Here is a 27,039-nt window from a genome sequence, read left to right on the forward strand (position 1 = left end):
AGGTCGCCGTTCAATCCCTTGCCCTTCGGTCCTTGAGACCTGCTTCATCTGTCTTCCAGAACTTTCTAACGGGTGTGAGCACAAAGGTCTGCGGAGATGAGCCAAGGTCACTTTCCCAGGAAGTTTCCAACCTGTCAGGTGACCCAGACTCTGTGGGGAAGGAAAGGAGGGACCCTGGAATGTCCCTTGATGAAAGGGAGATGCCCCCACGGGCAGGTGGGGCACCAGGCCAAGTCCCATGTGCCACTGGAGCCGCTCGCCCACACAGTTGGGGCCCCACGGAGTGGAAAGGTCACACCAGCCTGAGATGCTGGCAGAGTGCATATCAAAGCCCCTCAGAGTTAAGAGGTTTTCCCCATTGAGTGGGATTTCACAGCCCAGTGGCCAATTTCTAAGTCATGCACGTTAATGGGCCGATAATCAGGGACCGGGCGGGACAGGGAGATGCCCGAGGCGCCCAGAGCTGAGATTAAGGAGTACAAAGCCAGGCCGCGGGTGAGGGCTCTGATCTTCTGTCTCACTGCTGCAGGGGTGGATGTGGGGACAGAGCCCTGCGAATTCCAGTGCCCTTGGTTGGGGCTACCCTCCCCCGAAAGCCCTGCCTTCAGTCATTCTCTGGGCACCATCAGAGCCTGGGCAGGTGCGGGAGGCAGCGTGTCACTGCTGGCTTCGCAATGACACACTCAGGGCTAAATCCTCGTCCCGTCCCTTGCCATTGGTCACGTTTTTGAGCCACTTGCTGTAAGGCCTGGGTCACAGTGGCCACTGCTTACATGGTGGCAGCAGAACTGCAGCTGGAGTCATGGCCCAAATCCTTTCCCATTGGCGCCTGCAGACAGGCTGGCCACGCCGCAAGTAGAGCCTGCAAAGTATAACCACAAGGAGGTGGCACAGTCAGGGGTTGAGACCTTCGGAAATCACAGGAGGAAAGCCTCTGGGGCGTATCTAGTCAGATTTAGACTGGTGGAGTGAGGCATTGAAGGTGTGGAACTGAAAGTAGTTCTCACAAGGGCCCTAGAACAGCAGCATCAGCGTCACCTGGGAGCTGTCAGAAATGCAGGTGGTTCGGTCCCCAGGACCACTGAATCCTAAATGCTGGGGACGGACCTCACAATCTATTTTACCATGCCCTCTGGGGGATTCTAGCCTGGGTACCAGGAATAAGCAAGTTCACCTCTGAGCTGAAGGTCTGACCTTCACAGGCTTGCATCTTCCAGAACAGGACCGTTTCCAATACATTCTGCCATCTTAGCTGACTTTCAGGTTAGGGAGATGGTATCTGTCTATTCAAAGTGTGGTCCGGGGCACCTGTCTCTCTGGAGTTTGTGAGAAATGTGGACTCTGGGCTCCACCCCAGGTGGGACGAATCAGCATCTACATTTTAACAAGATCCTCAGGTGATTCACGGGCTCGTTCATTTGGGGAGCATCTTGGTGAAGCTCCTGCTGAGGGCCTGGGCCTTTCCATGCCTGTGTCTACAGCCCACGAGAGGAAGGCATATAGACCCCCTTTTGCAGATGGGAAACTAGGCTTGGCGCCCCTAGCAGGTGACAGGTGCCAAGCTTCAGACTCCTTCCACGCCCCCTCCCTTAGGCCAGGGGTGAGGGGCCTGTGAGACATCCTGGGAGGAGGCGTTTGAGAAATGGGCCCCAGGTCACTGCACTGAGATCAGTGCAGCCTCCCCCCCATCTCTCCCAGCTGAGCTCCCTCTAACTCTCCAGGCAGCTGGGAAAGCCCCGCCCCTGGGAGTCTTAAGACTCCTTTCCTCAGGCCAGAAGACTCAGAAGCTGCAAATTCTTTGGACAGATGGCCCTGACCTCTTGCCCCTGTCCCCCTAGGTTTTAGGGCATGACCCCAACACATGCTCTCTAGGGCTCCTGTAATTCATGACTCATTGGCTTACCCAGGCACAGCTAGAACCTTCCTTCCTCCTCTCCCAGCCCTCTGGAGTGAGCCTGAGTCCTGTCCCTGATGGCCGGGGACCATCTGTTGCGCTGAAGATTGGACTTGGTGGTAAGGACTGGGGGCTGGAGCACCATCAGTGCAGAAGCTGGGGTGGAGGTGTGGGGTGGGTGGGAACAGTGATGGGGGGAAGGAGGTGGGGGGTCGGAAGAGAAGTGGGGAGGGAGGCCCAGGTGCCCTTGGGTTGAGTGGGAGGGTAGGAGGGCCCATAGACAGGGGTAGAAGCTGGGGGGGGGCAACAGTTGAGGGGGAGGAGGTGAGGACCAGAAGTTATGGGGCATGTGGGTGTGGACTGCTTTGGAAGGGGGAACAGAGGCTGGGAAGAGAGGGATCGAGGCTTGGGGTGGTTGGGACAGATGCCTTGGCTCTGGCTGAACTGGGAAGAGACCTGTCACAGCTCCAGAAGGATACCAGGAGCTGGAAAGACAGTGCCAAGACTGTCCCCTCTCTCCACCCCTCTGCTGTTTTCCAGCCATGGACAGAAAGGTTTTGGAAAAGCCGGTTCCGGAGGACGCCAGCCCCGGCCTGTCCTCCCTGGGCGCAGTCTTCATTCTCCTAAAATCCGCACTCGGGGCCGGCTTGCTCAACTTCCCGTGGGCCTTCCACCAGGCGGGTGGGGTGGCCCCCGCTTTTCTAGTGGAGCTGGTAAGCCCCTGGGGAGCATTCTGAGGTCTCCTGGAGCAGATGGGAGCTGAGTTTAATGTTTCCAGGCGGGGTCCTAGGCGTTGCTTCTGCAGAGCTGCCTGTCTTCGAAATTACTCCTGGGGGATTTGATTTTCCGTCCCACTCAGCTCACAAAGGGAGAAGGGAATCCTCTTGCAGACCCAGGCCAAGAGCATCCTCCATGCAGCCGGGCGACGGGGAGGTAGAGGCGTGGCAGAGCTCGGCTGCACGCACATCTGCATTGGATCACCCTGGCTTTTCAGCTGGAAAGGCGTCGTCTCTGAGCCACCAGCTAACCTCTCTTGCCTGTGGTCTCAGCTCCACAACAAAAGCCCAAATCCTGTGGGCAGATCAGATCAGGACTGAGGCTGCCATGACACCCCACCCTGAGCTGAGCCAGGCCCTGTGTGGTGTCAGGGGTGTCTGGCCACTTTTGCTTGCTGCGTGCAGAGCCTGCCTTCCCTTCCCAGGAAGTCTGGGGGCTGAGCATCCTCAGCAGGAAAGAGCTGCTCGTTAGCACAGCTTCTTTTTGTTTTTTATTCTTTTCCTTGAGCTGATAGGAGTCGGGCATGTTGTGGTGAGCTCTCTGACAGGCATTATCTCAGATGCTTTTTTTATGGCAGCCAGCTGATAATGGCCGGACTCTACTCATATGTGGGCCCACAGGGCTTTTCTCATCCTGGAAACTGCCAGATGCTGCCCTGCATAGCATCCAGTGTAACCCAGCTGAGCACCTGGCTTGTGTCGGATGGTTAAGACAGTGTGGTCTCCGTCCCTGTGAAGCTTGTTCTAAGCGGTCACTTGGATAGGATACAAGAGGTCCATTGAGATAGTCTGAGGTGGTGGGCAGAGCTGGGAGGGTCGTGGGACGGTGGGATAACACCCATGGAGGGTCAGAGAAGGCCCCTCTGAGGAGGTGGTCGGTGAACCTCAGTGAGGGTGGTAGGATGTGTCCAAGGGCACGTGAGGGGCAAGTGCAGCAGAAAAGCTGCCCTTCCAGGGCCTGGGAGAAGCCCGATCTCTAGCCACGAAGGGTCAGCAATAGAGCAGGTCGGGCTTTCGTGGGGGTCTGTGGTCAGGCACAGACATGGCCATTCCGAGGGTGGCAGGCAGGGCAGTGAGGCCGGGATGTGGCTCCCCGCTCCCCAGGCTCTGTGCAGGGTACCTAGTGGGAACGCAGATGTGGACTCAGCCGGTCTGGGTGGGCCTGACAGCATGCGTTTCTGAAGGGTTCCGGGGGTACACGGGGGCTACTGTGGTGGCATGCTCTTTGTGTAGGGTGGTCTAAAGTTCCTGCTTGAGCAGGCAGGCTTGAGGAGAGACTCCGAATGGAAATAAATGGAAACTCCCAGCAAGGGAGAAAAATCAGCCTGGTAATCAGCACCCCCCCACCCTCCAGGTCCTGACTCTCCCATTCTCTTAGCCAGTGAGACTTCTGTCCCCTTTGGCAAGGCCACACTTGGGCAGGAGGAGTGCTTAAATACCCCACCACTGGGAGCTCAGTGGTGTGAGGTTTTAGGTCTCTAACGGCCCCATTAGCAGTGGAGGTTTAATGAAATTAATGAGCCTGCACCCTCCTCGGCTCCAGAGAGAGGCGGGGCCTGGCCAGGGGGCCATAAGGGCTCTTTGCCAACTGGCTGTCAGAGGCTCAGGGTCCCTCTTGCAAGTCACCTGCCCCCATGTGGACAGCTAGTTGTATTAGCAGAGACACGCATTCACCAGCAGAGGCTCAGCCTGATCCCCTCTTCCCTTCCGTTTGTCCACAATATCTCCTAAGCCCCTGCTGTGTACTGGGTGCTTTTCTGGGGCTAAATGGTAAGCAAAAAAGACATGATCCCAACCTTCATGGAGCTTAGAGTCTGGTGGATGAGAGATGGAGACCCCCATACTATATGCACAGTTATAAGTATGTGTCTTCAGGCTGCTGGAACCAAGGACCACAAACTGGGCAGCTTAAAACAACAAAAATGTATCCGCTCACAGCCCTGGAGACCAGAAGTCTGAATCAAGGTGTCAGCAGTGCTGTGCTCCCTCCAAAGGCTCTGGGGGAGGGGGGGGTCGTTCCTGCCTCTTCAGCTCCTGGCGTCCTTGGCTTGTGGCCACATCCCTCTGGTCTCTGCTCCATCATCACATGAGCATCTCTTCTGTGTCACTTCATTTTCTGTCCCTTGTAAGGACACTTGTCATTGGATTTAGGGCCCACTTAGATAATCCAGAATGACCTCACCTCAGGATCCTTAATGATACCTGCAGAAATGTCTTTTCATTTAATTACATCTTCATTATTTATATCTGCAAAGATGGTGGCCACTAAGTCAGTGTTACAGGTTCTGGAGATTAGGGTGTGGGAAAAAAGCATGCCTCCAAAAGGCGTGGTTCTTTCAGAGCCTGATATGGAGGGTTGAGCTCACTCTGGGGGTGAAGTATGGGGAGGCTTCCTGGAGGAGGTGACCTTGGAGAGGAGGGAGCAAGAGCAGGAGTTCCCCAGGGGAGGGGCAGTGGTGGAGGAGGGAGGCTGTTCCAGGCAGTGGAACTGGCACTGGGAAGGGTCAGCGGCTGGAGGGAGCACGCGTGCCCCTCCTGACCTTGAACCTTCAAGTTCCTCTCACGAGGTCCAGTTAGATGTTCAGTGTACAAAGCCAGAAAAATATCACAGTAGAGTTTTTTCTGAGCCCAGGAAGGAGGTAGAACATGACTGGGAAGGGTCAGGAGGGAACTTTGTGGATGTGGTGATGTTCTGTTCTTGATGGAGTTTGGGTTGCACATGTGCATTGGGTTGTACCCCTTCCGGTGTCCACTTAGATGCACTTAAGTTTTTGTGCATTTCATTGTGTGTAAATTTTACCTTATGAGAGAGAAGGACTGTAAACAAGTATCAAGCTCTAATTAATGATACACACACCAAAGTATTTGGGGGGAAGTATACTAATATCTGCAGCTTGCTCTGAAATGGACTCCCAAGTTTAAACAGATTCATGGACTCACAGATGCCTGGTGGAGATGCCAGAAGGCAGGCACAGTGCCCTGCTCCTAATAGAATCCTGTTCACTGTAAAGTTCTTCCTACCTTTCCCAGATGTTTGAAAATTTTTCGTAGTGTTGGGAAAATCTACGCTGAAGTCAAGAGAGCCCTGAGAGGGAGGGTGTCTGGAGAACAGGAACGACGATCACTCCTTGAGCACTTGTCACAGGCCAAGCATTGAGCTGAGTGTGTTGCGTGATTATTTAGTCCAAAGGCATTACATCCCCCCATAAGGTAATACGGTGTCATCCCCATTTCACAGATGGGAGGACAGAGGTTGGTGGTTGGCCCAGAGCAGGTGAGAGTCACAGTTAGAATTGAACCCAGGTATGCTTACTTCTGTACCACTGCATGTTATGATCTCTACACCCACAACATAAGTGATCTTAGGAGAGGAATTTAAACTCTGGGTTTTTGCTGCCCTGTTTGTCCACCTGCTGTGGAATGATGCGAATCCCAGATTCAGACTTACAGCCAGTGTGGTCTCCAGGATTCACCTCTCTGCAGCTGTGGTTTGAGGGGAGAGGGCTGGCGGCTTGTCAGGTAGAGGTCCAGTGGAAGTGGCATCAGCATCAGGGTGGCGGGCTTGGGGGGCGGCTCTAGGCTCACCTGGCCTCACATCCTGCCCTGCAGGTCTCCCTGGTCTTCCTAATCAGCGGACTGGTTATCCTGGGCTATGCTGCCTCTGTCAGTGGCCAGGCCACCTACCAGGGCGTGGTTAGAGGGCTGTGCGGACCCACCATCGGCAAGCTGTGTGAGGCCTGCTTCATTGTCAACCTGCTCATGATCTCTGTGGCCTTCCTTAGGGTGATTGGGGATCAGCTGGAGAAATGTAAGTACCTGAGTGGCGTCGGGGGTGGTCCCAGGGTGTGGAGCTCGGGACCCCTGGGCTCCTGGTGGATGAGCAGGACGTGGACCCTGGTCTGGACCCTTGGCGAGCAACAGAGACCAAGGCCACCCCCCACCCCCCAGCATCAAATGTTATCATGGGGAAGGGAGACCCGGGACTAATAATTCCTAGCATGATGAGAGTCATGGAGAGAGGGGCCTGTGCTGGGATGCCCAGTGAGGACAATTCGTTTTACAGGTGGGGGGGTGGAGCCAACTGCAGAGAAGCCCCTGTGAGAGAGAACCAGTAACACCTTGAATTGTGGCATGTCAAAGACTCTCAGCCCCACATACCCTTGGCCTCCAGTCCCCCACTAACAGTGTCCCTCTAAGTGTGCTTTGGCTGCATTTCATTGATTTCAATATGTTCTATTTTCATTCCATTCAAAACCTTTGCTGATTTTTGCTCTGATTCCTTTGACTCATGGGATGTTGAGAATTGTGTGATTCAGTTTCCAGTTACTGGGGAGTTTTCTAGATCACTTTTTGATTTTTACCCTAATTGCATCGTGGGCAGAGAACACATCTGTGCAACTTCAGTCTTGTGGCATTTGAGACTTGCTGTGTGACCCAGAATGTGATCTGTCTTGGTAAGCGTTCCACATACTCGTAAAGGATGTGTAGTCTGGCTGCTGGGTGCAGTGTTCTAGAACTCCCCATTGGGTCAAGGTGGTCCACAGCTTTGATCAGACCTTCCATAGCTTTGCTGATTTTGGTGGGGCAAGTGGGGGTAGATACTCTGTCAGGTTATAAGAGAAGAAGTGTTAAAATCTCCAACTGTGGTTGTGGATTTGTCTCTTTTTCCCTATAATCATGTCCGCTTTTGGTTTGTTTTTTTTTTTTTTTTTTTTTGCCTCATTGTTTTTGAAGCTCTGTCATTAAGCACACTCTTGAATTGCCCTTTTGTTATGAAATATCCCTTTTTGTTTCCGATAATACTTTGTCATTATATACACCTTCTCTGCTATGAATATAGCCTCTCCAGCTGCCTTAAGATTAGTGTTTGCACAGTATTTCTCTTCCCACTCTTTTACTGTGAACCGAGCTGTGGCTGGGAATTTTAAAATGCATCTCTTGTCGACAGCATGTGGTTGGATCTTGCTTTTTTATCATCTTGACAGTCTCAGGTTTTAATTGGAAATGTTTAGACTTTTACTTGGAATGTAATTACTGATACGGTTGGGTCTCCATCTACCATTTTGCCATTTGTTTTGTCTGTTCTGTCTTTGAACTGTGAGAAAAGGTCCCTGGAGCTAGGATATTGAAATGAAAGGCTTCCATGTTCTGGAAGCATTTGTATCCCAAAAAGCATCACAGTTGGTAAATTTGAACAAAAATGCCCTACCTGCCAGTGGCAGGTAGAGGTCATGTCACGTTTCAGTTCTGGTCAGCTGGTGGTGCTGCTGTGTTGAGAAGGATTCTGAGGTGCTACAGTGTTGAGAGGGATTCTGGCTCAGTAGTAGATCACCTGGAGGGGTTAGAGCTTTGATGAGGACACAGGCCACCCTGGCTTTGGGTAGATTGACTGGGACCGGGAGACCATCATTTATGTGTTTCTGATTAGATATTTGGGGATGTCTCTTTCTGAAGGCAAGTCCAGGCTTCTAGGAAGGAAGACTAAATAGAGGTTGGGGTGTTTGGGGGAGTCATCGCCTGCATTGGGTACAAATGACTGTAAGAGACTGGTGTCGAGGACACCAAGGAACGGCCTGAAAAGTGAGGGCTCAGGAAGGAGCTGGCGTAGCCCAGATGGCAGAGCTGGGCTTCTTGGCTGCAGGAGACCAGGATGGGTAAGATGGGCTCGCACCTCATCCCACGTTGCACGGGGCCTGATGCTCACTGAGGTCTCTGTCCTCCTTCAAATGCGTGCATTTCCTTGGTCTCTCTGGCCCGGCATGCCCGCCTCCCCTCCCACGGGGCCGCCTCTGTGCAGTGACCTCGATGTGGAGCTGTCTACTATGTCACTCCAGTAGACATAAGCCATTCTGATCAGGCATTTATTACTTTGCACAACTGGCTGTATCGAGCACGTGGTGAGAACAGAAAAGGGTTACGTTACAGCAGTGCACCTCAAGGTGGGCCAGAAACCGGCTCTCAGGCCCCCCAGGGGGCTGCGGGGCTGCCTCCCCTCACATGCTTCCAGCCTCAAGCCATCTTGCTGCCTCCCCTTTGCTCTCCACCCCCATCTGTCTTGCCTCTTACATCAACTCCAAATTCTCCATCTTGCTGTGGTAAAAGGAAAAAGGTCCCTGATTCTTGGATACTCCTTCTGTTGAGAGATTGATGGGGTCTGTGCTCCGTCCCCTTGAATTCCAGTAGACTCAGCCCGGTAAAAGGTGGCAGGTGGGACACTGCCAGTTGCAGGCCTGGCCTTCAAGGGGACAGCAGCTTCCACCTTGGTCTCTGGAGCCCCAGCGGCCATGGACTAGCCTGCTGGAGGGTCCGCATGGAGAGACCCCCAAGACTGCAGGGATGGCCCCTCTGAGCCCAGGTGCACCCCCCTGCCCAGGCACCCCAGGTGGGTGGAGCCCTCAAGGACCCTCCAGCGTCCCATGCCCAGCCAAATACCCCCACAGGGGTGTGGAGCAGAAGGTGGCCAGCTCAGCCCTGCCCTCATTCTTTTACTCCAGTTCCTGCTGTGTAATAAAGGGGTTGCTCTAGGCCACTGTTTTGGGGAAGTTTGTCATGAAACAGTGACAGAGGACCACAGTGATGATGCTCTCCCCTGCATCGGCGCTAATAAACCACTCCAGGCACCAGCTCAACCCCAGAGACCCATGAAACTCTTGAGCAAACAAAAAGGATCTTTTACAAGAACGCAAGGTGCCTCAAGGGCAGACCATTCTGTCTTTGGCTGCTGATTTCAGGACTTAGAGCAGCACCTGCCTGTCGGAAAGAGCTTGGTGAATATCTGTTGAATGAATTCGTGTAGCGTGTTCCTTCTGTCCCTGTGGCACATGACAAGGTCCCCATCACACTTATTGCCCCATCCCTTTGGGATCACAGGGCTAACTTGGCGCCATGGCGAACACCTCCCCCCAGCGCCTGACCCCGGGGACCCAGAGCTGGAAACCCCGCAGCTCGCCTGCTGTGGGAGGCCAGCGCAGGGCTCCATGTATCTCCTCCCGTCTCTTCTACAGTGTGTGACTTCCTCCTGCCCGGTGCCCCGCCAGCCCCGCAGCCCTGGTACACCGACCAGCGCTTCACTCTGACACTGCTCTCCGGGCTGGTCATCCTGCCCCTGTCCGTCCCGCGCGAGATTGGGTTCCAGAAATACACGAGGTATGGACTGTAGACCCTTTCTGGCAGGGCAGTGGCTCTGACTGGGTCCCCACCTGTGCAGCATTTGGCAGGTGGTTGCTGTCGACCCGAGATAGAGGAACTGCCAGCATTGGCACTCCCATTTGGAGAAGGGGAAATTTTTTAAAATTATACAAATCACAAGTGTGCATGATAGAAAATATAGGTAAGCAAAAAAGAAAATGACCCAAAATGACGTGACTGTTGCAGCTGATGTTTTGTTCTTTAATGATTACAAACTTCTTCTGTGCACACAAGCTCAGAGAGAGAAATGGAGACACACACGTACACACACACTTTTTTTCTGAGGGGGAGGTAATTGGGTTTCTTCATTGATTTACGCTTGGAGGAGGTACTGGGGATTGAACCTGGGACCTCTTGGGTGGAGCATGCGCTCTACCACTTGAGCTATACCCTTCCCCCACAACACACTTTTTTCATTTGCTGGCCTGAGGGTCTACATATACTTTCAAAAAAGTAAACTCTGGCAAAAGTACTCACATGAGTGTGCAAGCCGCCTTTCCCTGTCGTGTAGCGAAATGGAGCAGAGAAATGCTGGGTGGCACACCTGAGCCCCCAGGCACCCCCAAGCCCTCGCCAGCCTGTTTTATCACATCCAGCCAAGCCAGGGCCCTCCTTCCTGCTGGGTTGTGGCCGAGTGGACAGTGTCCTGACTTAGATGCTGAATCTGAGTGGCTGTGTGGCTGTCCTTGGAGAGACCAAGACACCAGTAGGGATCACAGCCTCACAGATGCCGGCAAGTTCGGAGCTTGACAGATCTGACCCCTGGGCCTGAGTGCGGCCCTGCCTGCCTGGAATGGGTCATCCTGCTGCCCCCATTGTACAGATCAGGAGACTGAGGCTCAGAGAGTGAGAACTTAGTCCAACACCTTGCTAGTGTGGGCAGAGCTGGCATTCAGATCTCATTCTGTGTGGCTCACAGGCCCTCCCTGGTGGCACCAGTGGCACCACGGAGTCCCCCTAATACTGGTATCCTCTGTGTGTTAGCATCCTAGGCACCCTGGCCGCCTGCTACCTGGCCCTGGTCATTGTGGCACAATACTACCTCAGGCCCCAAGACCTCGCTGGAGAGCCCCACCTGGCCTCGAGGTAAGTCTAGGCTTTCCATGGCTTTCCAGGGCTGTTAGGAGGGGCTCCTTGGAGGAGGGACACTTCTCCCCTCCATGGTTTGCACAGACAGCCCTGCTCCTCCCATGAAATCCTTCAAGTCTCTGATGCCACACAGCCCAGCAAAACAAAGGCCCTTCTTCAGAATGACACAACTATTGCCAGTGAGGACGGGGGACAGGCTAGGGGACACGGAAGCATTAAACACCACACCAGCCCAGGGCTCCTCAGCTGCTTCACACGTGCCCCCCACTGCATGGAGGCAGCAGAACCAGCCTGCAAGACACAAGTGCTAGGGCAGAGGGACAGGGATGCACAGAGGCCAGTGTGGCCCGACCACCTGAGCAAGGCCAAGAGTGGGAGCGGGTAGGGGGGTCCCGTCAGTGTGGCAGGATTTTCCAGGGAAGCCTCTACAGGACTTTGATCACAGCAGGAGCTTGAAATCAAGCCAGCTCCCTGGGCCTGGGACCTATGACCTCACCCAAGGCCTCGCACTCAGAAGGGCCCCACACTGGGATTAATGCCCTGCTGTTGCCATTCTGAAATTTTTTTTTAATTGAAGTACAGTCAGTGTCTGGTGTATAGCACTGTGTCTCAGTCATGCATATACATACATACATTCATTTTCATTAAAGGTTATTACAAGATATTGGGCATAGTTCCCTGTGCATACAAAAGAAACTTTTCAAAATCTATTTTGTATATACTGGCTAACATTTGTAAATCTCAAACTTACAAATTTATCTCTTCCCACCCCCTTTCCCCTGTAACCATAAGATTGTTTACTATGTCTGCGAGTCTGTTTCTGTTTTGTAGATGAGTTTGTAGTGTCCTTTTTTTTTTTTTTTAAAGATTCCACGTATGAATGATATATGGTATTTTTCTTACTTTTTCTGGGTTACCTCACTTAGACTGACAATCTCTAGGTCCATCCATGTTGCTGCAAATGGCATTATTTTATTTGTTATGGCTGAGTAGTATTCCTTTGTATAAACATACGACAGCTTCTTTATGCAATAATTTGTCAATGGACATTTAGGTTGTTTCCATTTCTTGGCTATTGTGAATAGTGCTGCTATGAAAATTGGGGTGCATGTATCTTTTCAAATTAAAGTTCCCTCTAGATGTATGCCCGGGAGTGGGATTGCTGGATCATATGGTAAGTCTATTTTTACTCTTTTGAGGAATCTCCATACTGTTTTCCATAACGGCTGCACCAGACTACATTCCCACCAACAGTGTAGGAAAGTTCCCTTTTCTCCACACCCTCTCTAGCGTTTATCATTTGTGAACTTTTGAATGATGGCCATTCTGACTGGTGTGAGATGATACTTCATTGTAGTTTTTCATTTGCATTTCTCTGATAATTAGTGATATTGAGCATTTTTTCATGTGCCTGTTGGCCATTGTATGTCTTCATTGGAGAATTGCTTGTTTAGGTCTTCTATTCATTTTGGGGTTGGGTTCATTTTTTGTTATTAAGTTGTATGTGCTGTTTATATATTCTGGAAATTAAGCCTTTGTCAGTCGCATCATTTGCAAATATTTTCTTCCATTCCGTGGTTTGTTTTGTTTTGCTCATGGTTTCCTTTGCTGTGCAAAAGCCTGTAACTTTAATGAGGTCCCATTTGTTTATTTTTACTTTTATTTCTATTGCCTGGGTAGACTGCCCTAGGAGGACATTGCTGAGATTTATGTCAGAGAATGCTTTGCCTATGTTTTCTTCTAGCAGTTTTATAGTGTCTTGTCTTATGTTTAAGTCTTTAAGCTATTTTGAGTTGACTTCTGTGTATGGAGTGAGGGAGTGTTTAACTTCATTGATTTACAATCTGCTGTCCAGTTTTCCCAACACCACTTGCTGAAGAGAATGTCTTTTCTCCATTGTATGTTCTTGCCTCCTTTGTCAAAGATTAATTCGCTGTAGGTCTGTGGGTTTATTTCTGAACTCTATTCTGTTCCATTGATCCATATGTCTCTTTTTATGCCTATACCATGCTGTTTTGATTACTTAGCTCTTTAATATTGTCTGCAGTCTGAGAGTGTTATTCCTCCAGCTTTATTCTTTTTCTTCAATATTGCTTTGGCAATTTTGCATCTTTTGTGATTCCATATAAATTTTAGGATTATTTGTTCTAGTTCTCTGAGGGTAATTTGATAGGGATCGCATTAAATCTGTAGACTGCCTTAGGCAGTATGGCCATTTTAACAATATTGATTCTTCCAGGCCAAGAGCATGGGATATCTTTACATTTCTTTAAGTAATCTTTAATTTCCTTAATCATTGTTTTGTAGTTCGCCATGTATAAGTCTTTCACCACCTAGATCAGATGTATTCCTAACTGTTTTATTGTTTTGGATGTGATTTTAAAAGGGATTGTTTCTTTACTTTCTTTTTCTGCTAATTCATAGTTAGGGTAAAGAATTGCCAGTGATTTCTGTGTGTTAATCTTGTATTCTGCTACCTTGCCAAATTCTTTTATTGGCTATAGTAGTTTTTGTGGGGAGCTGTTAGAATTTTCTATAGATAGTATCATGCCATCCTCATATAGTGATAATTTTACCTCTTCTCTTCCAATTTGTATCCCTTTTATTTCTTTTTCTTGCCTGATTGGTATGGCTAGGACTTCCAAGAATATGTTGAGTAAAAGTGGTAAGGCTTGGCATCCTTTGTCTTGTTCCAGCCCTTCTGAAATTCTTAATTGCCATTAAATAATGGCTGGCCATGTTTGTGTTGCACTGAGCCCCGCAAATCGCGTGGACCCCGAGATGACAGATTGGAAGTAGCCCAAGAGTCCAGGGGGTACTCTGAATTTTGGGCTTGAGGACCAGGGAGGATTGCTGCATCCAGTGCAGCTCGAGACCGTGTCTGAGGACGGGTGACGCAAGACTTAAGAAACAAAGAGACAAAGTATAGAGCAAAGATGGGACCAGGGGACTCAAGATCTCGTGGACTGAGAGTGCCAAAAGCCTGGTCGACATCATATTTATTAGGAGTATACAACTTCAGAAAAACTTGTGATCAAAGAGGTGAGGCTTTAGATATTCCATGCAATAAGCACTAGGTTCTGCTTGCTGAGTGATTGATTAAGTACAAGCCTATCCCCTCCAGGAACAATCACCCTCCTCAGGGTATCTTAGATTTATGAGTCTACCCTGTGATTGCCTCTGGGACCTCTCGAGATAGCAAACATTTCCCTTGGGTTAAACAGCATGCTTTCATGCCAGAACAAAGTTCTGTTAATGGATGACCTGGCTTTCCCGGGCTGTCCATTGTTTACCTTCAGGAAACATGTGCCCTCCTTTGAGCCCTTGTGGTCAATCCCAGGGTTGCTCACCACAAATCTTCTTTAGCATAATACATGCTATAGGTAATCTACTGCATAAAACATTAAAACAAAGCAAATGTGTGCATTTTCAGCAAGCAAGTGTGAATACAATGTTTTAAGCTCATGGAAATCTAGGTGTGGCTTGTTTTCTAGCTGCTTGTTGTCCAGCAGCTTGTTTTCCAGCAGCTTGTTTCCCAGCAGAGGATGGGATGCCATTTCTTGAGTCGGATGAGACAGAGAGAAACAGATGGCTGGGGGAGGAGGTCAGGTGGAGGAGACCTTTTAAGTGGGAGTCAGCTTTGAGACACGAAATAAAGATGTCAGCCAGCTGGTCAAACTGTGTGTCTGGAGTTCAGAGAGGCCTGGGCTGGAGAGAAAGCTTGCCCCAGAGATGACCAGGCCGCAACCCGGTCAGTAAGAACTGTAACTGAGCCGGTGGTACTCCCTCTGGCCCAGGGAGGTTAAGGGGAGGTGGGGTTTCAGGTGGGGATGGGTGGTGAGTGAGGAGCATGCGTTAGCTTCCTGGAGCTGCTGCAGCAGCCACAAACTGGGGGGCTGAAAACGGCAGAAACCTCTCTGTCAGTTCTAGAGGCTAGAGATCCAAAATCAAGGTGTCCGCAGGGCTGTACTCCCTCTAGGGGTTCCAGGGAAGGGTCCTTCCTGCCTCTTCCAGCTTCCAGGGGTGCCAGCACTCTTTGACGTCCTCAGCCTGCAGGTGCTTAACTCCATGCTCGGCCCTGTCGTCCCTTGGCCTTCTCCCTGAGTGTGTTTCCTCTTCCTGTAAGGATACCAGTTGTTGGATTCACTCCCAACCTACTCCAGTATGACCCTGTTTTAATGTGACTAATTACCCCTACAAAGACCCTGTATCCAAATAAGACTTCATTCTGAAATTCCCAATGGATATAAATTTGGGGGAATACTATGCAACCCAGGACAGAGGAGAATAGAAGAGGAGTTTCAGAAGTCAGTGAACATTTCAAGAAGGTTGGGGTCATCACCACCCAGTGCTGCTCCTGGGTCACGTGACACTGAGCCCCAGCATTGGATTTGGCCATGGAGGCCGCTGGTGACCTGATGTGCTTCATCATGGCAGGAGGTGGGGATGAAGGCCCAGGTGGATTGGGTTCCGGACAGCGGGAAGGACACAGGAGAGAGAGTTCTGAGTAGGGGAAGAGGAGAGAAAGCAGGAGCCCAAGGGGGCCGGAGGACATAGCACGTGTCTGCTGACATGGAGGGGAGGGTCCTGCACTCTGGAGATGCAGCCTCCAAGGTTGGAGCTGGGATAGTCTCAGCCAGAGGAATAGGAGGGGACAGCACATGTGGCCCCAAGGACGCAGGCGGGCAGACGGAGCAGTGGAAACATGGCTGCTCTGCCCTTGGTTGTGACTAGGAGGCTGGGCCGTCAGCGGATGGTGCTGTCGAGGAAAGTCCAGGATGGCGGGGCTTGCCTGGGAGGTTCCATGAGCTGCATCCAGACTTAAGAGTCGGCCAGAGCACAGAAAGGAGACACCTCTGTCCAGTGTCCTGCAGCTGCCATAACAAGTGACCACCAACATGGTGGCTTCAAGCCACACACATTTATTATCTTACTGTTCTGGAGTCAGAAGTCCACAGTGAGCCTCCCTGGGCTAAAATCGAGGTGTTGGCAGGGCTGGGTTCCTTTTGGAAGCTCAAGACTGGAATCTGTTTCCTGGCCTTTTCCAGCCCCTAGAGCTGCCTGCATTCCTTGACTTGTGGCCCCTTCCTCCATCTTCAAAGCCAGTACTGTTACCTTTCTCTAACCCCATTTCTGTGATCACAGCTCCCTCTGACCACAGCAGGGGAAGGTTCTCTGTGAAGGTTCAAGGATTCTTGTGATACATGGGGCTGAGATAATCCAGGATCATCTCCCTATTTTAAAGTCCTTACCCTTTATCACCTCTGCAGAGTCTCTCATGTCATGTAAGGTTACATATTAACAGGTTCCCAGGATTAGGATGTGGACTTCTTTGGGGGTAAATTCTACCACAGCCAGGAAACCCCGATTCTACAGCAAATGCTCTTTGTGCCCCATTCCACCATATGTCCTCAGAGGTGCTGGAGGCTGGCTCCTAGAGCTGCTTGTTAGAGGAGGCTGGAGGGCCACCATCTGGGGACTACTGGGAGGGCTTGACCTGAAGATTCTGCCGTGTGTGCGCCTCAGTCCTCTTAGGCAGCTTGGACAGAAGTCAAACCATTCTTGTACTATTAGGGTCTGTTTGATGCTGCCTGTGCCCCCCCCAACCCCCAGCTCCTCACCTCACTGGGAACAGGTGGTCTCCAGGAGACGTTAGGAGTTCCTTCTAGCCATGCCCTGCCCCGAGTTCTGCCAGCACAGAGAAATGTCAAGTTGCCAAACGTCAGCACAGATGTACTTAGCGTGACATGTGACATGCAGCCTTTACATTCCCCCAAACGTGGCAGTGGACATGGTCATTAAAATCTGTCTTAGGATCATGCTTAGTTATATCTTGCTCGTATTGTTTAAAACTCGTCTTCTAGTTGAAGGTTGTCTTGAGTTTAACTGTCTATAATAAACATTGGTTCTTGTCTATTTACAGTCCTTCTTCCTGGACCTCTGGATTTAGCGTCTTCCCCACCATCTGCTTTGGGTTTCAGGTAACCTTGGCATCGGTGTTGAAAAGGGTGGCATTTGCAGAGTGGGGTGACTACCTACTCCCCTTGGGAGAGTGTGCCCTCCCTGTCAGGGGAGAAGTTTGAAGACTTGTTCTCAGATGAGCCGGGCTGTCAGAGTCTGAGCTTGTGGGTGGGTGTCTGGGCTCAGTGAGCTGTGAATTTCAGTTGAACTTGGGAACCCAGCCCCCACACTCACCACCAACAGCAGCTGCCCGGGTCTAGGGTAGAGTGTGGGGATCCGAGACCTGTCCCCTCCTCTGCAAAGCCTCTCGGGACTGTCGCCATACCTGGGGACCTGGAGCCGTCCACTTAGGCAGAATGCCTTCCTGCGGGTGAATTCTGCTGCAGGGGCCTGGGGGCTGGAGGGCGGGAAAGCATGCAGGAGAGGGTACCCAGCAAAATACACAGAATTTGATAGAATGTCAGGGAGCTGTGTGTGGAATCTAGCAGAGGGTCTTCCAGAGTAGCCCTGGGTGGGACAGATTCAGAGATGCCCTTTTCTAGGCACTGATACCTGAAAGGAATCTTTGAGAAGTCGCAGGAAGCGGCCAGGTGAAGGGGAGGGCATTTCAGTGAGAGAGGGCAGTGCTGAGAGCCACAGAGGGGTAAGGCCCCCAGGCTGGAGAGCTGCCTCGGACTCAGCAAAGCGCTCCCACCGCGTGGGGCCAGAGGGGGTCTGTAGGGAGCCCAGGCTCTGTTCTCTACCTTCCAGCCTCTCATGGGGTTTCCCAGGCTCCTAGCAGGTGGCAGCTGATTCCATCCTTCCACTGTTAATTTTAGGAAAGATTTGCCTCTTTCCTAAAAACAACCACCTACCCACTACACCACCAACAAAACCGCCCAAAGGAAAACCAAGTTTACAGGGGAAAGTGGTTCAGGGTTGACAACATCTGAGCTTCCTGGCCTGAGTGTCTGCGTCCCTGAGTCATCAGATAGCTTCTCTTTCTGTTTCTTTATCTTGTATTTCCTTTAAGAACCAATTCTGAAAAAGAACTCCTGAACCATTTCCATTTATCTTTATAAATGAGTCCGTGTATCGCTTCTAGGGCTTAGCACGCCACTTATGGAATTTCTCACGTTTCTCCTTAACACTAACCCAATATTTTGAAAGATGTAAAGCGATGATGGTGCTGTCAGCTGTGTGTCTGGATGCAGTTTCACCAGCCCTCGCTCCTGCGTCTGAGCTCCATATGGTGTGGCAGGCTTGCGCCGGGCGGGGTGGGGGGGCTGCTTTCCAGATGCTTACAAGGGAGGGTCACCCCCCTCACCTTTGCCTCAGCTCCCTCATCCGATTCTCCTAGCAACCGAGGCCCTGGCTGCAGTTTCCAGGGACACGGGATGTGGAAATGGGGAGTTGGGAGAAGATGCGAATTGCAGGGTGGGGGTGGGGCTGAAGATTAGTTGCTGAGGCCAGAGATGGGGCTGCTGGGTTCTGGCTGGGGAGTCAGGGATCTGGGGGTGGAGGGAGCAGGGTGAGGAGTGGGGCAAGTTTGGAGGGGCTGTGCAGGGAAGGGGAGGCCCCCTGACATCATCAGGAGTTCTGACCGTTCAGACTCACCCCTCCTAACACAGTGCTGGGGCACCCCCTCCAGCCTGTGCAGAATTGGAAAGAGGGGCCTGGGAGGAGTAGGGGATGGGGATGCAGGCTCTGCTCTTGGCCACCCTGGCCATCCTCAGTGCTTCTCCCTTGTTGTTTTTAAACAGCTTTATCGAGAGAACCCACGTGGCGTACAACTCCCCCATCCAAAGTGTACAATTCAGTGGTCTTTAGTGTGTCACAGAACTGTGCACCCATCACCAAAATCAATTATAGAACGTTCCCATCACCCACAAAAGAAACTAGCTGTTACCAGTCACTCCCCATTCCCCCTCATCCCTCCCCCAGCCCCTGGCAGCCACCAATCTCTGTCTCTGTGGATTTGCCTGTTCTGGGCACTTGCTGTAAGTGGAATCACACAGAGTGCAGTCCTCTGTGACTGGTTTCTTTCACTGGCCTTGTGTTTTCAAGGCGCATCCGTGTTGTCCATATGTTCAGTACTGTGCTCCTTTGCATGGCTGAATAATATTCCACCATCTGTGCAGACCATAGCCTGTTTTCCATTCCTCAACTAGTGGGCCCCTGGGCTGTGTCCTCTTCTTCCCCACCGTGTGCTCCTCTGCCCCACATTCCCTCACTGAGTAGCAAGCCTGCTTGCCACCAGCCACCACTCTAGATGCTGCCCCAGCGAGGCAGCCCAGCCCTCAGAAGACGAGCTTTATTTCCCTGAATAAAACCAAGAGTAACACAACCCAGGAGTCAGGACAAACAGGAAGGAGGGCAGGGCTCCATCCTGGCACCGCCAAGCATCTTCCCTGTGTATCATTTGGTCTGAGGACAGGAGGCGGGAGCATTGATCCTGAGTTCCATGCTTGTTGGTGGAGAGTTCCCAGGGCCGGTGGGAGGGGGCAGGGCGGGGGAAGCCCGCCTGCCTGGCTAAGCTGGCCTTTGAGGTAAGAGGAGTCCTGGGTGGAGCGCCTGGGAGGTTCAGGCTTCCTGAGGCCAGTGAGTCGTGGAAGGTGTGTGTGAGCTCACCCTGGCTGAAAGTAGGAGGGGTGGGGTGCACTCCTTGGGGATGGAGACTGCATGGGCTTGCTTATGGGCACCCCACGCTCGCACCAAGGGGACTGATAAACACCTGAGTGTGGAGGGATGGGGTCAGGTGTGGGGAGTCCTCATGGCTGGAGGCGGGGCAAAGGGATAGACGAACGAGGAACCCCTGGAGTGTTCTTCCACTGTGGATCAACTCCGTGCTGGGAGTGAGTGAGGCAGGTGTGTCTGTCATCACGTAGCTGACAGACGCTGAACAAGCAAACCCAAATGTGCCCATGTCGGGGAGGGCGGGCATGGGGACACATGAGAGTGGAACTCAGCCGGCTGAGGAGGGCTTTCCTAAAGGCTGAGGAGGGCTTTCCTAAAGGACGAGTAGGATCCCAGGCAGAGCACACAGCCCAGGCAAAAGCCCTGAGGCAGCAGAGGGACAGGATGGACTGAACTCGGTGGGTGAGGGGAGCAGGGCCCTTGAGTGTGGAGAGTGGGTGGGGGGAGCACGATCAGCACGTGGGTTGTGATCAGAAGTGAATGAAAGGGTTAGGGTGGACATGATGGAACCCTGTCCCAGGAGCCCAGGAAGTTTCCAGAACCCCTAGGGTCTATCCAGATACAGCAACACCTCTCAACCCTGGCTGCCAAGGTCTCCTGGTCTGCTTATAAAACACCACTGCCCAGGTCCTGCCCCAGATAAAGTCCATGTCACAGGTGGGCTCTTGGCATTGGCTATATGTAGTTTATATTTTTAAAAAATGTGGCAATGTGACATAAGACATATGAAGTCTATAAGCCATCAGTACATGTACTCCCATGAAACCGTCACCCCAGTGGGGTTTAGAACATTGTCAGCTCCCCCTAGAAGGTTCCCTTGTGACCTTTTCCACTCAAGAGCACCCCTCACCCACCCTGCTATTCTGCCCTCTGTCACCATAAATGGTGGCTCTCACCTGAAGGTGATTGTGCCCTCAGGGGACACTTGGCAATGTCTGTGGACATTTTTGATTGTCACAGTGGTAGCAGGGGGTAGGGAAGCTGTGCTCCTGGCATCTAGTGGGTCAAGGCCAGGGGTCTGGTCAACATCCTACCATGCGTAGGATGGCCCCCAAGTGTCAGCAGGGCTGCAGCTGATAACCCAGTCCCGGCTTGTTGGGCTTGAACTTGAACTTCACATACGGAGAACATTCTTGTCTGGCTGCCTCTGCCCCATGGTACAGCAAGGTTCTTCTGTGTTGAGGTGGGCGGTGGTGTTCGTCCTTTTCAGTGACATGTCATATTCCACCTGTGAATATCTGATGGGTTACTTCTGCCTTCTACGGTGGGCGGACATTGGGACTTTTTTTTTGAGTAAAGGTAGATTTATTTAGAGAGATACATAGTGCATAGAGTGTAGGCTGTTTCAAGAGGCAAGAGAAAAGCCATGAGGTGCTGGGGTTGGGTACTCAGGTTAAAGTAAAAGTAGGTACACACTCCATAGAGTGTGGGCCGTCTCCGAAGAGGAGGGAGCGAGAGAGGCAGCCGACACTGGGACTTTTGAGGTAGCTGCAGGGGACTGTCATGCCCAGTGGGCTCGGGTCCACTGAGCCTGCCTCTGTCTTCCAGTGTCACGAAGCCGCCGTCTCCATCTACTGCAGCATGCGGAACCGCGGCCTGGCGCACTGGGCCCTGGTCTCCACGCTGTCCTTGCTGGGCTGCTGCCTCGTCTACTCACTGACGGGTAAGGCCCCACCTGGGCGCCCAGCGCTGGGTGGGGAGCTGCTGGAGAAAATGGAATGATGATGAGAGTTTCCAGAGAGCTCACCGTGTCCTGAGCCTGTTGAGCGCCTTTGCTTATTTAATCCCTAACACCCCCCTCGCCGGGAAAGTCCACTGTTCCTGGGTGAGGATGCTGAGGCTCACAGGGCTTCCATGGCTCATCCAGGGTCTCCCAACTAGATGTAACAAAGCTGAGGTGCAAACCCTGGCCCAAAGCCCCTGTGCTTACTTCCCCGCACTGCTTGCCTGCTTCCTGTCCAATGAGATGGCAGTGAGGAGGAGGGCCATCCTAGCGTCATGTCTGGGTAGCAGTTTACAAAACACTGATGGATGCAGTGGATTTGTGCCTTCACAAACTGACCAGTAGGCAGGTGATGGAGGTGTTGCTCAGAGAGGGCCTGTGCCACACCCAAGGTCACACAGCATGTCCATAGCACAGCCTGGGTTCCAGGCTCAGGCTACTTTTGGCTGTTTTCCTCCAGCTCAGTGGCTCTTCCTTTCATCTGCCTATTGGAGCCTCTGATTCAGGAAACCCTGGGTCTGCCACAGATATGTCAGGGTGCTTGGACACTGGTTACCCAAGAAACTTGCGGGGTGACCTCTGGCAGGGGAGGTCCCTGCTGTTGTGTAGCTCCTAGGTTGGACCTGGTGATTGAGGGTCTCCTCCAGATGGTCCAGGGCCAGCAGGATCATGGGACCAGAGAAAAGCCAGAGCCAGCCACTGCCCTGGGCCAGAGACAGGTGTCTCAGGAATGTGCAGGTGACCAGATGCCAGGAAGCAGCACTGGGTTGTGGGCAAGGGACCTGATGGCAGGTAGTGCTGGTCCAGTCCTGCCATCACTGGCTGTGTTATTCCCAACAGTTGCTGACACCCTGGGTCTTGGTTTTCCCATCAGGAAAATACGCACGCACAGCACAGCCTGCAGCTCACCCTGGGCGCTGCGAAGAGGTGGGTGGACAGGGCATTGTCGGGTTGTTCAAAGTGCTTCTGGTCCATCCACACACACAAGTGGGTGGCTCACCCCAGCAGCGTCCACTGTTTGGAAGAAGGACAAGTGACAATTCTGCCCGGCAAGAGTTTGAGTCAGAGGAACAGAGGATCATGTAGGTTGAGGACAGGAAAGCCTTGGGAGATTCTAGACCCTTCTGTCAGCTCTCAAGGGGAAACTTGAGAGGAGGCAGAGCCGGGAACTGTCAGGGTCGGAGTTGAGGGGGAGCGGCGTTTTTCTCATCCACTCTCGGGCCTCCCCCTTTGCTCCTCACAGGTGTTTACGGCTTCCTGACCTTCGGGACAGAAGTTTCTGCCGACATCCTGATGTCCTACCCTGGCAATGACGGGGTCATCATCGTCGCCCGGGTCCTCTTTGCCATCTCCATCGTGACCGTCTACCCCATCGTGCTCTTCCTGGGGAGGTGAGGCCTGCTCACACACGTGTCGTGGAGGGCACCGCATGTGTCGAGAGTTATCATGTGGCTGGCTCTGCACTAGCCCATATGTCCCGTGTGACTGCTGTCACCTCCGTTCCTAGAGGAGGAAAGGAAGTCAGGATTCAGGTGGTTTGCCCAGCATCAGCCAGGCAGTGAGTGTCAGGACTGGAACTTGGCTCCCCCGCTCTGTTGGCTGCCCACGTGAGGGCGGATCCCTGGGGAATGAGCAGCTGGTGTGGAACGAGAGCCCTGCTGGGTGTGCGGGACAATAGGGGAACTCTTGGGTGCTGGGTGGTAGGCGGGGGTTAGGGCTGCAGCCTCCAGAGCCTGTGGGTGCCCGTGTGCATGGCCTCCAGGTCGGTAATGCAGGATTTCTGGAGGAGGAGCTGCTGCTGCGTATGTGGGCCCCAGGCCCTGGCCGACCCCTCGGGAACGTGGGTCCGGTTGCCATTGACCGTCCTGTGGGTCACCGTGACACTCGCCATGGCCCTGTTCCTGCCTGACCTCAGCGAGATCATCGGCATCATCGGGGGCATCAGTTCCTTCTTTATCTTCATCTTCCCAGGTAAGGCACCTGCTTCCCGGGCCGCCTGCCTGCTGGTCCTCCCAGTACCCCTCTGTGGGGAGTCCCACGTGGAGATCAGGGTGTAGGTTGGTTGCTCCCAGCCCTGTTTACTGAGCCAGGCACAGGGCTGGGGCTTTACACACCTTCCCTCATTAAACCTCTCAACAGCCCTTGGGACGTACCTGATTGGGAGTACCATTGTCAACCCATCTTACGGAGAAGAATGAGGTCCCAAGGCCTCCTGGGCGGACTCCTGGGCGGAATAGCTAGTGGGTAGCAGGGCTGAATCAGCCTCACGGCTTTGTTCCCCCTCTTCCTGCTCTGCTCACTGCAAGATTTTGTTTTACTTAAATGGTTTCAATTCTGTGACATTCACATAGTTCAAAGGCCCTCCATGAACGTGTTCCTCCCACCTTGGACCCCCACCTGGTAGGCAAACACCATTTCCCTGATGGACAGGTTCTTAGGAAACCTTCCCAACCTTAGTGAAGATGTGAAATTCCAGTTGAATAGGCCCGAGGGTTATTTTATCCCAGCCAGGGAGACCCAGGAAAGCCAAGGCTAGTGGGGTGCTCCCAGAGAAGGAGGGGCCCTGGAGGGGCAGAAACCCAGATCCGTTCAGCCCCTGGTGCTGGGAAGCAGTTTCACATTTGTGTGGTGGGGCCAGAGCACAAGCCTGGTCTATGTCTGCTAGACGCCGCCCTGCATATGCCTGAGACACAGTAAGCTGGGCTGGGTGCCGTGTTCTGGGTGGAGTCTTTTAGCACCAGCTGTTTCCCCTGAGGGAAAGGATGGGCCAGGACAGATTTGGGAGCCAGGAGAGCCGCAGCTGTCTGGTTTCAGTTCCCAGCAGCGCTATTAAAGAAGAAAAAGAAAAAAAGACAGAAAGGAAACAAGAACAAAGGCAGTTGTCGGTTTTCAAATGCACTCCAGGTGTCAGGCCCTACATCTGGCCCTTGACTCGCACCGTCTCATCAGAGACCCTGGCATGGCGAGTGTGCCGTCATTGCCACTGGAAAGGCCAGGGCATTAGGAGGATGCTGAGCTGGAACCCACAGCTGGGCCCTTAGCAACTGCTCTGTGGCCTCTTGCCAGGGACAGGGTGAGCCTGTGAGGCCACTGTGGGCAAAGGCCCTGCTGGCCTCTTGGGTCCCTGGGGACAGCTGGGTATTGGCTGAGCCCTTGCCAGCTCGGGGTTGCCTTGGGTTGGAGCACAAAGAGCCGGGGTGACCCTGCATCTCCCTTGCAGGTCTGTGCCTCATCTGTGCCGTCAGCGTGGAGCCCATGGAACCACGAGTTAAGTAAGTGTCTCCCCATGGGGGCGGCGGAGCGAGTGTATGAGGGCAAGCGTGTGAGGGGGTGTGAGGCTTCAGGGCTTGTGGGGCTTCTGTCTTTCAGGTGAGGGGACTGGTCCAGACAGCGAGGGGGTGGCTGAGCCAGGACTTGGATGCTGGCCAGCACATGGTGTCCTGCTCAGTCTGTGCACGGCCCTCCCTTCCATTCCAAGGGTCCCGGTCTGTGGTTGGTGTTTTGTGTGGATTTGGCCACTGGAGACCCCAGACTTGCATCCTTCCCCATTTTACACTCAGGATGACAGCTCAGTGCCGGGCCCTGTGCTAAACCCCTTGACTTCCTCCTCTTCCTGTGATGCCAGAGTATCTCCATCCTACAGACACAGAGACAGAAACTTACCCACAGGCAGATGGGGAGTGAAGGCAGAGTTGGGGCTCAACTCCGGCCGGATGGACACAAGGCTCCACTCTTACCCTCCCCCCTTGCTGGGGGACAGGCCAGACCTCAGCCAGTGCCCAGGGACCTAGGAGCCTGTGCAGCTCTTATTCCCATTTCACAGATGTGAAAACTGAGGCGAGACACTGTATTTATTTTCTAGGGCTGCTGGATGACTTAGATCAACAGTTCTATTTTCTCACAGTTCTAGAGACCAGAAGTCCAAAAGCCTGGTGTCAGCAGGGCCCAGCTCCCTGTGCAGGCTCTAGAGGGGATTCCATTCCGTGCTATTTCCTGCTTCTGGCAGCTCCAGGCGGTCCTTGGCTTGTGGCCACATCCCTCCCATCTCTGCCTCTGTCTTCACACAGCCTAGCCTCTCCCTTGTGTCCAGGTCTCAAATCTGTCTGCTGCTCTTGCAAGGACACCTGTCATTGGACTCAGGGCCCACCCTCAATCCGAGATGATCTCATCTCCAGATCTCTTAACTTCATTACCTCTGCAAAGACACTGTTTCTAACGAAGGTCATGTTCACGGGTCCCAGGTGCATGTGAATTTGGGGGACCACCATTCTGTCCAATAGAGAACCTCTTACTTCACAGCAGCCGTGGACCCGGGTCCCACCTGCAGCTGTGTGCCTCTGTTCCCCACTTCCTCTGGCCGCATCGAGCCCATGCATGGGCTTCCCAAAGTGGCTGGCTTGGCTGGGTCCCCGTCTGGGTTGAGAAGAGGTTTTCTGGCTAGCTTTCAAGCTGACTTGGGCTTAGTGCCGGCCCCAATGACCTGGGGCCCCCTACATCGTTCTTTCCCTGTGGCCCCCTTTCAAGTCTTGCTGCTTTTGTGTGGTGCCTCCATCCAAATTCACAGCAGGTTTTACTGATGGGCTTTCAAGTTATTTTTAATCCTAGCACTGCTTTAGGGCCTGGTGATCCATCAAAGCTGCTCCGAGGAGCCTGCAGCCCCCCAACACATTCGCTCCCCACCCCCACTGCCATGGGTGGATGCTGACAACCCCAGCTGCCACCCTGAGGTGGCCCCTTCATGACAGTGGATCCTTGTGGCCTTGTTAACGGGGCCAGAAATATCCCTGCATTTCGTGGGAATCATGTTATCGTGGCTCTTATTGTCGCACCGTCTCTCCTGGTGACGTTATGAAGCTCGAGGGCGTGGCCTTGAGGCCGCCGGTTCCAGCCACCTCTGCAGCCTCCAAACTGGCCCCCCGGCCACTGTTCCCATCTGTGTGACTTAGGGCTTTCTTCTCCTTCCTCACTTTTGGGGTGCTTCAACCCCCACCCCCAAAGAAAAGGATCGGAGAGGGAGGGGGTTTGATACTGGTGTCTCCCTGCCCTCATTTCTTTGTCTGATAAAATACTGGGGAGGAATGAGGATATGAAGTAGCGGGTGGGATGAAAGGTTTTTTTTTGTAAACTGTGTGGTTACTTTATTTCCCGTTGTCTCAGAAACCCATCCTACAGGTAAGGGAGCGTAGCCTGAAATTCTAACAAATTGGTGACTCTGTGGGCTTCACATCACAAGTTTTCTACATGTGTTTGGCTCACCTGGGTAGGAAAAACGCATGTTGACATGGGTTTGTTGACTTGGCAGGTGCTGCTTGGAGGCCTGGGGAGTGGTCTCTGTGCTGCTCGGCACCTTCATCTTCGGCCAGAGCACGGTGGCAGCCGTCTTGGAGCTGCTTTGAGCTGGAGGGGGTCTCCCCGGCTGCCCTGATCCGGCTGCCTGCGTCCAGCCGTGAGACCGATGTAATTTCATCATAAAGATGCTGGAGAAGCTGATACTTTCTGCCTCCCCGGGCTGCTCATTTCGGTTCCACTGGTTCAGAGGGTTTCTGGTACAGTGTCGGGGGAGTGTCTCAGGGACTGCCCTGCAGATAACCACAAATTGGGGGCTTCAAGCATTGGGAATGTATTCTCTCTTAGTCTGGAGGCCAGAAGGCCGAGCTCAGTGTGTGGGCAGGGCCGCGCTCCCTCTGCAGGCTCTAGGGGAGGGTCCCTCCTGCCTCTACCAGCTTCCGGTG

The 27,039-nt window shown here is 52.8% G+C and overlaps 1 protein-coding gene across 1 annotated transcript; it reads left to right on the forward strand.

Annotated features, from left to right (window-relative positions):
• The first annotated feature begins 892 nt into the window (after positions 1-892).
• SLC38A8 (solute carrier family 38 member 8) lies at positions 893-26,795 on the forward strand. Its single transcript, XM_010980541.3, has 11 exons — positions 893-2,013; positions 2,435-2,607; positions 6,280-6,478; positions 9,675-9,816; positions 10,843-10,944; positions 16,871-16,928; positions 21,133-21,247; positions 22,551-22,698; positions 23,070-23,278; positions 24,528-24,579; positions 26,610-26,795. The coding sequence occupies exons 1-11, from the start codon at positions 1,887-1,889 to the stop codon at positions 26,701-26,703; spliced, it is 1,419 nt and encodes a 472-aa protein (XP_010978843.2). The 5' UTR covers positions 893-1,886; the 3' UTR covers positions 26,704-26,795.
• The last annotated feature ends 244 nt before the right edge of the window (positions 26,796-27,039 follow it).

The sequence above is a fragment of the Camelus dromedarius genome, chromosome 9 (assembly GCF_036321535.1).
Source record: "Camelus dromedarius isolate mCamDro1 chromosome 9, mCamDro1.pat, whole genome shotgun sequence".
Classification (NCBI taxonomy): domain Eukaryota; kingdom Metazoa; phylum Chordata; class Mammalia; order Artiodactyla; family Camelidae; genus Camelus; species Camelus dromedarius.

Bases quoted from the DNA above. Each gene is read 5' to 3' on its own strand.
- SLC38A8 (XM_010980541.3), top strand. From the start codon at position 1,887: ATGACTCATTGGCTTACCCAGGCACAGCTAGAACCTTCCTTCCTCCTC. The intron at 9,817-10,842 runs GTATGGACTGTA...TCTGTGTGTTAG, and splicing joins GGGTTCCAGAAATACACGAG to CATCCTAGGCACCCTGGCCG. The intron at 10,945-16,870 runs GTAAGTCTAGGC...GTCTATTTACAG, and splicing joins GAGCCCCACCTGGCCTCGAG to TCCTTCTTCCTGGACCTCTG.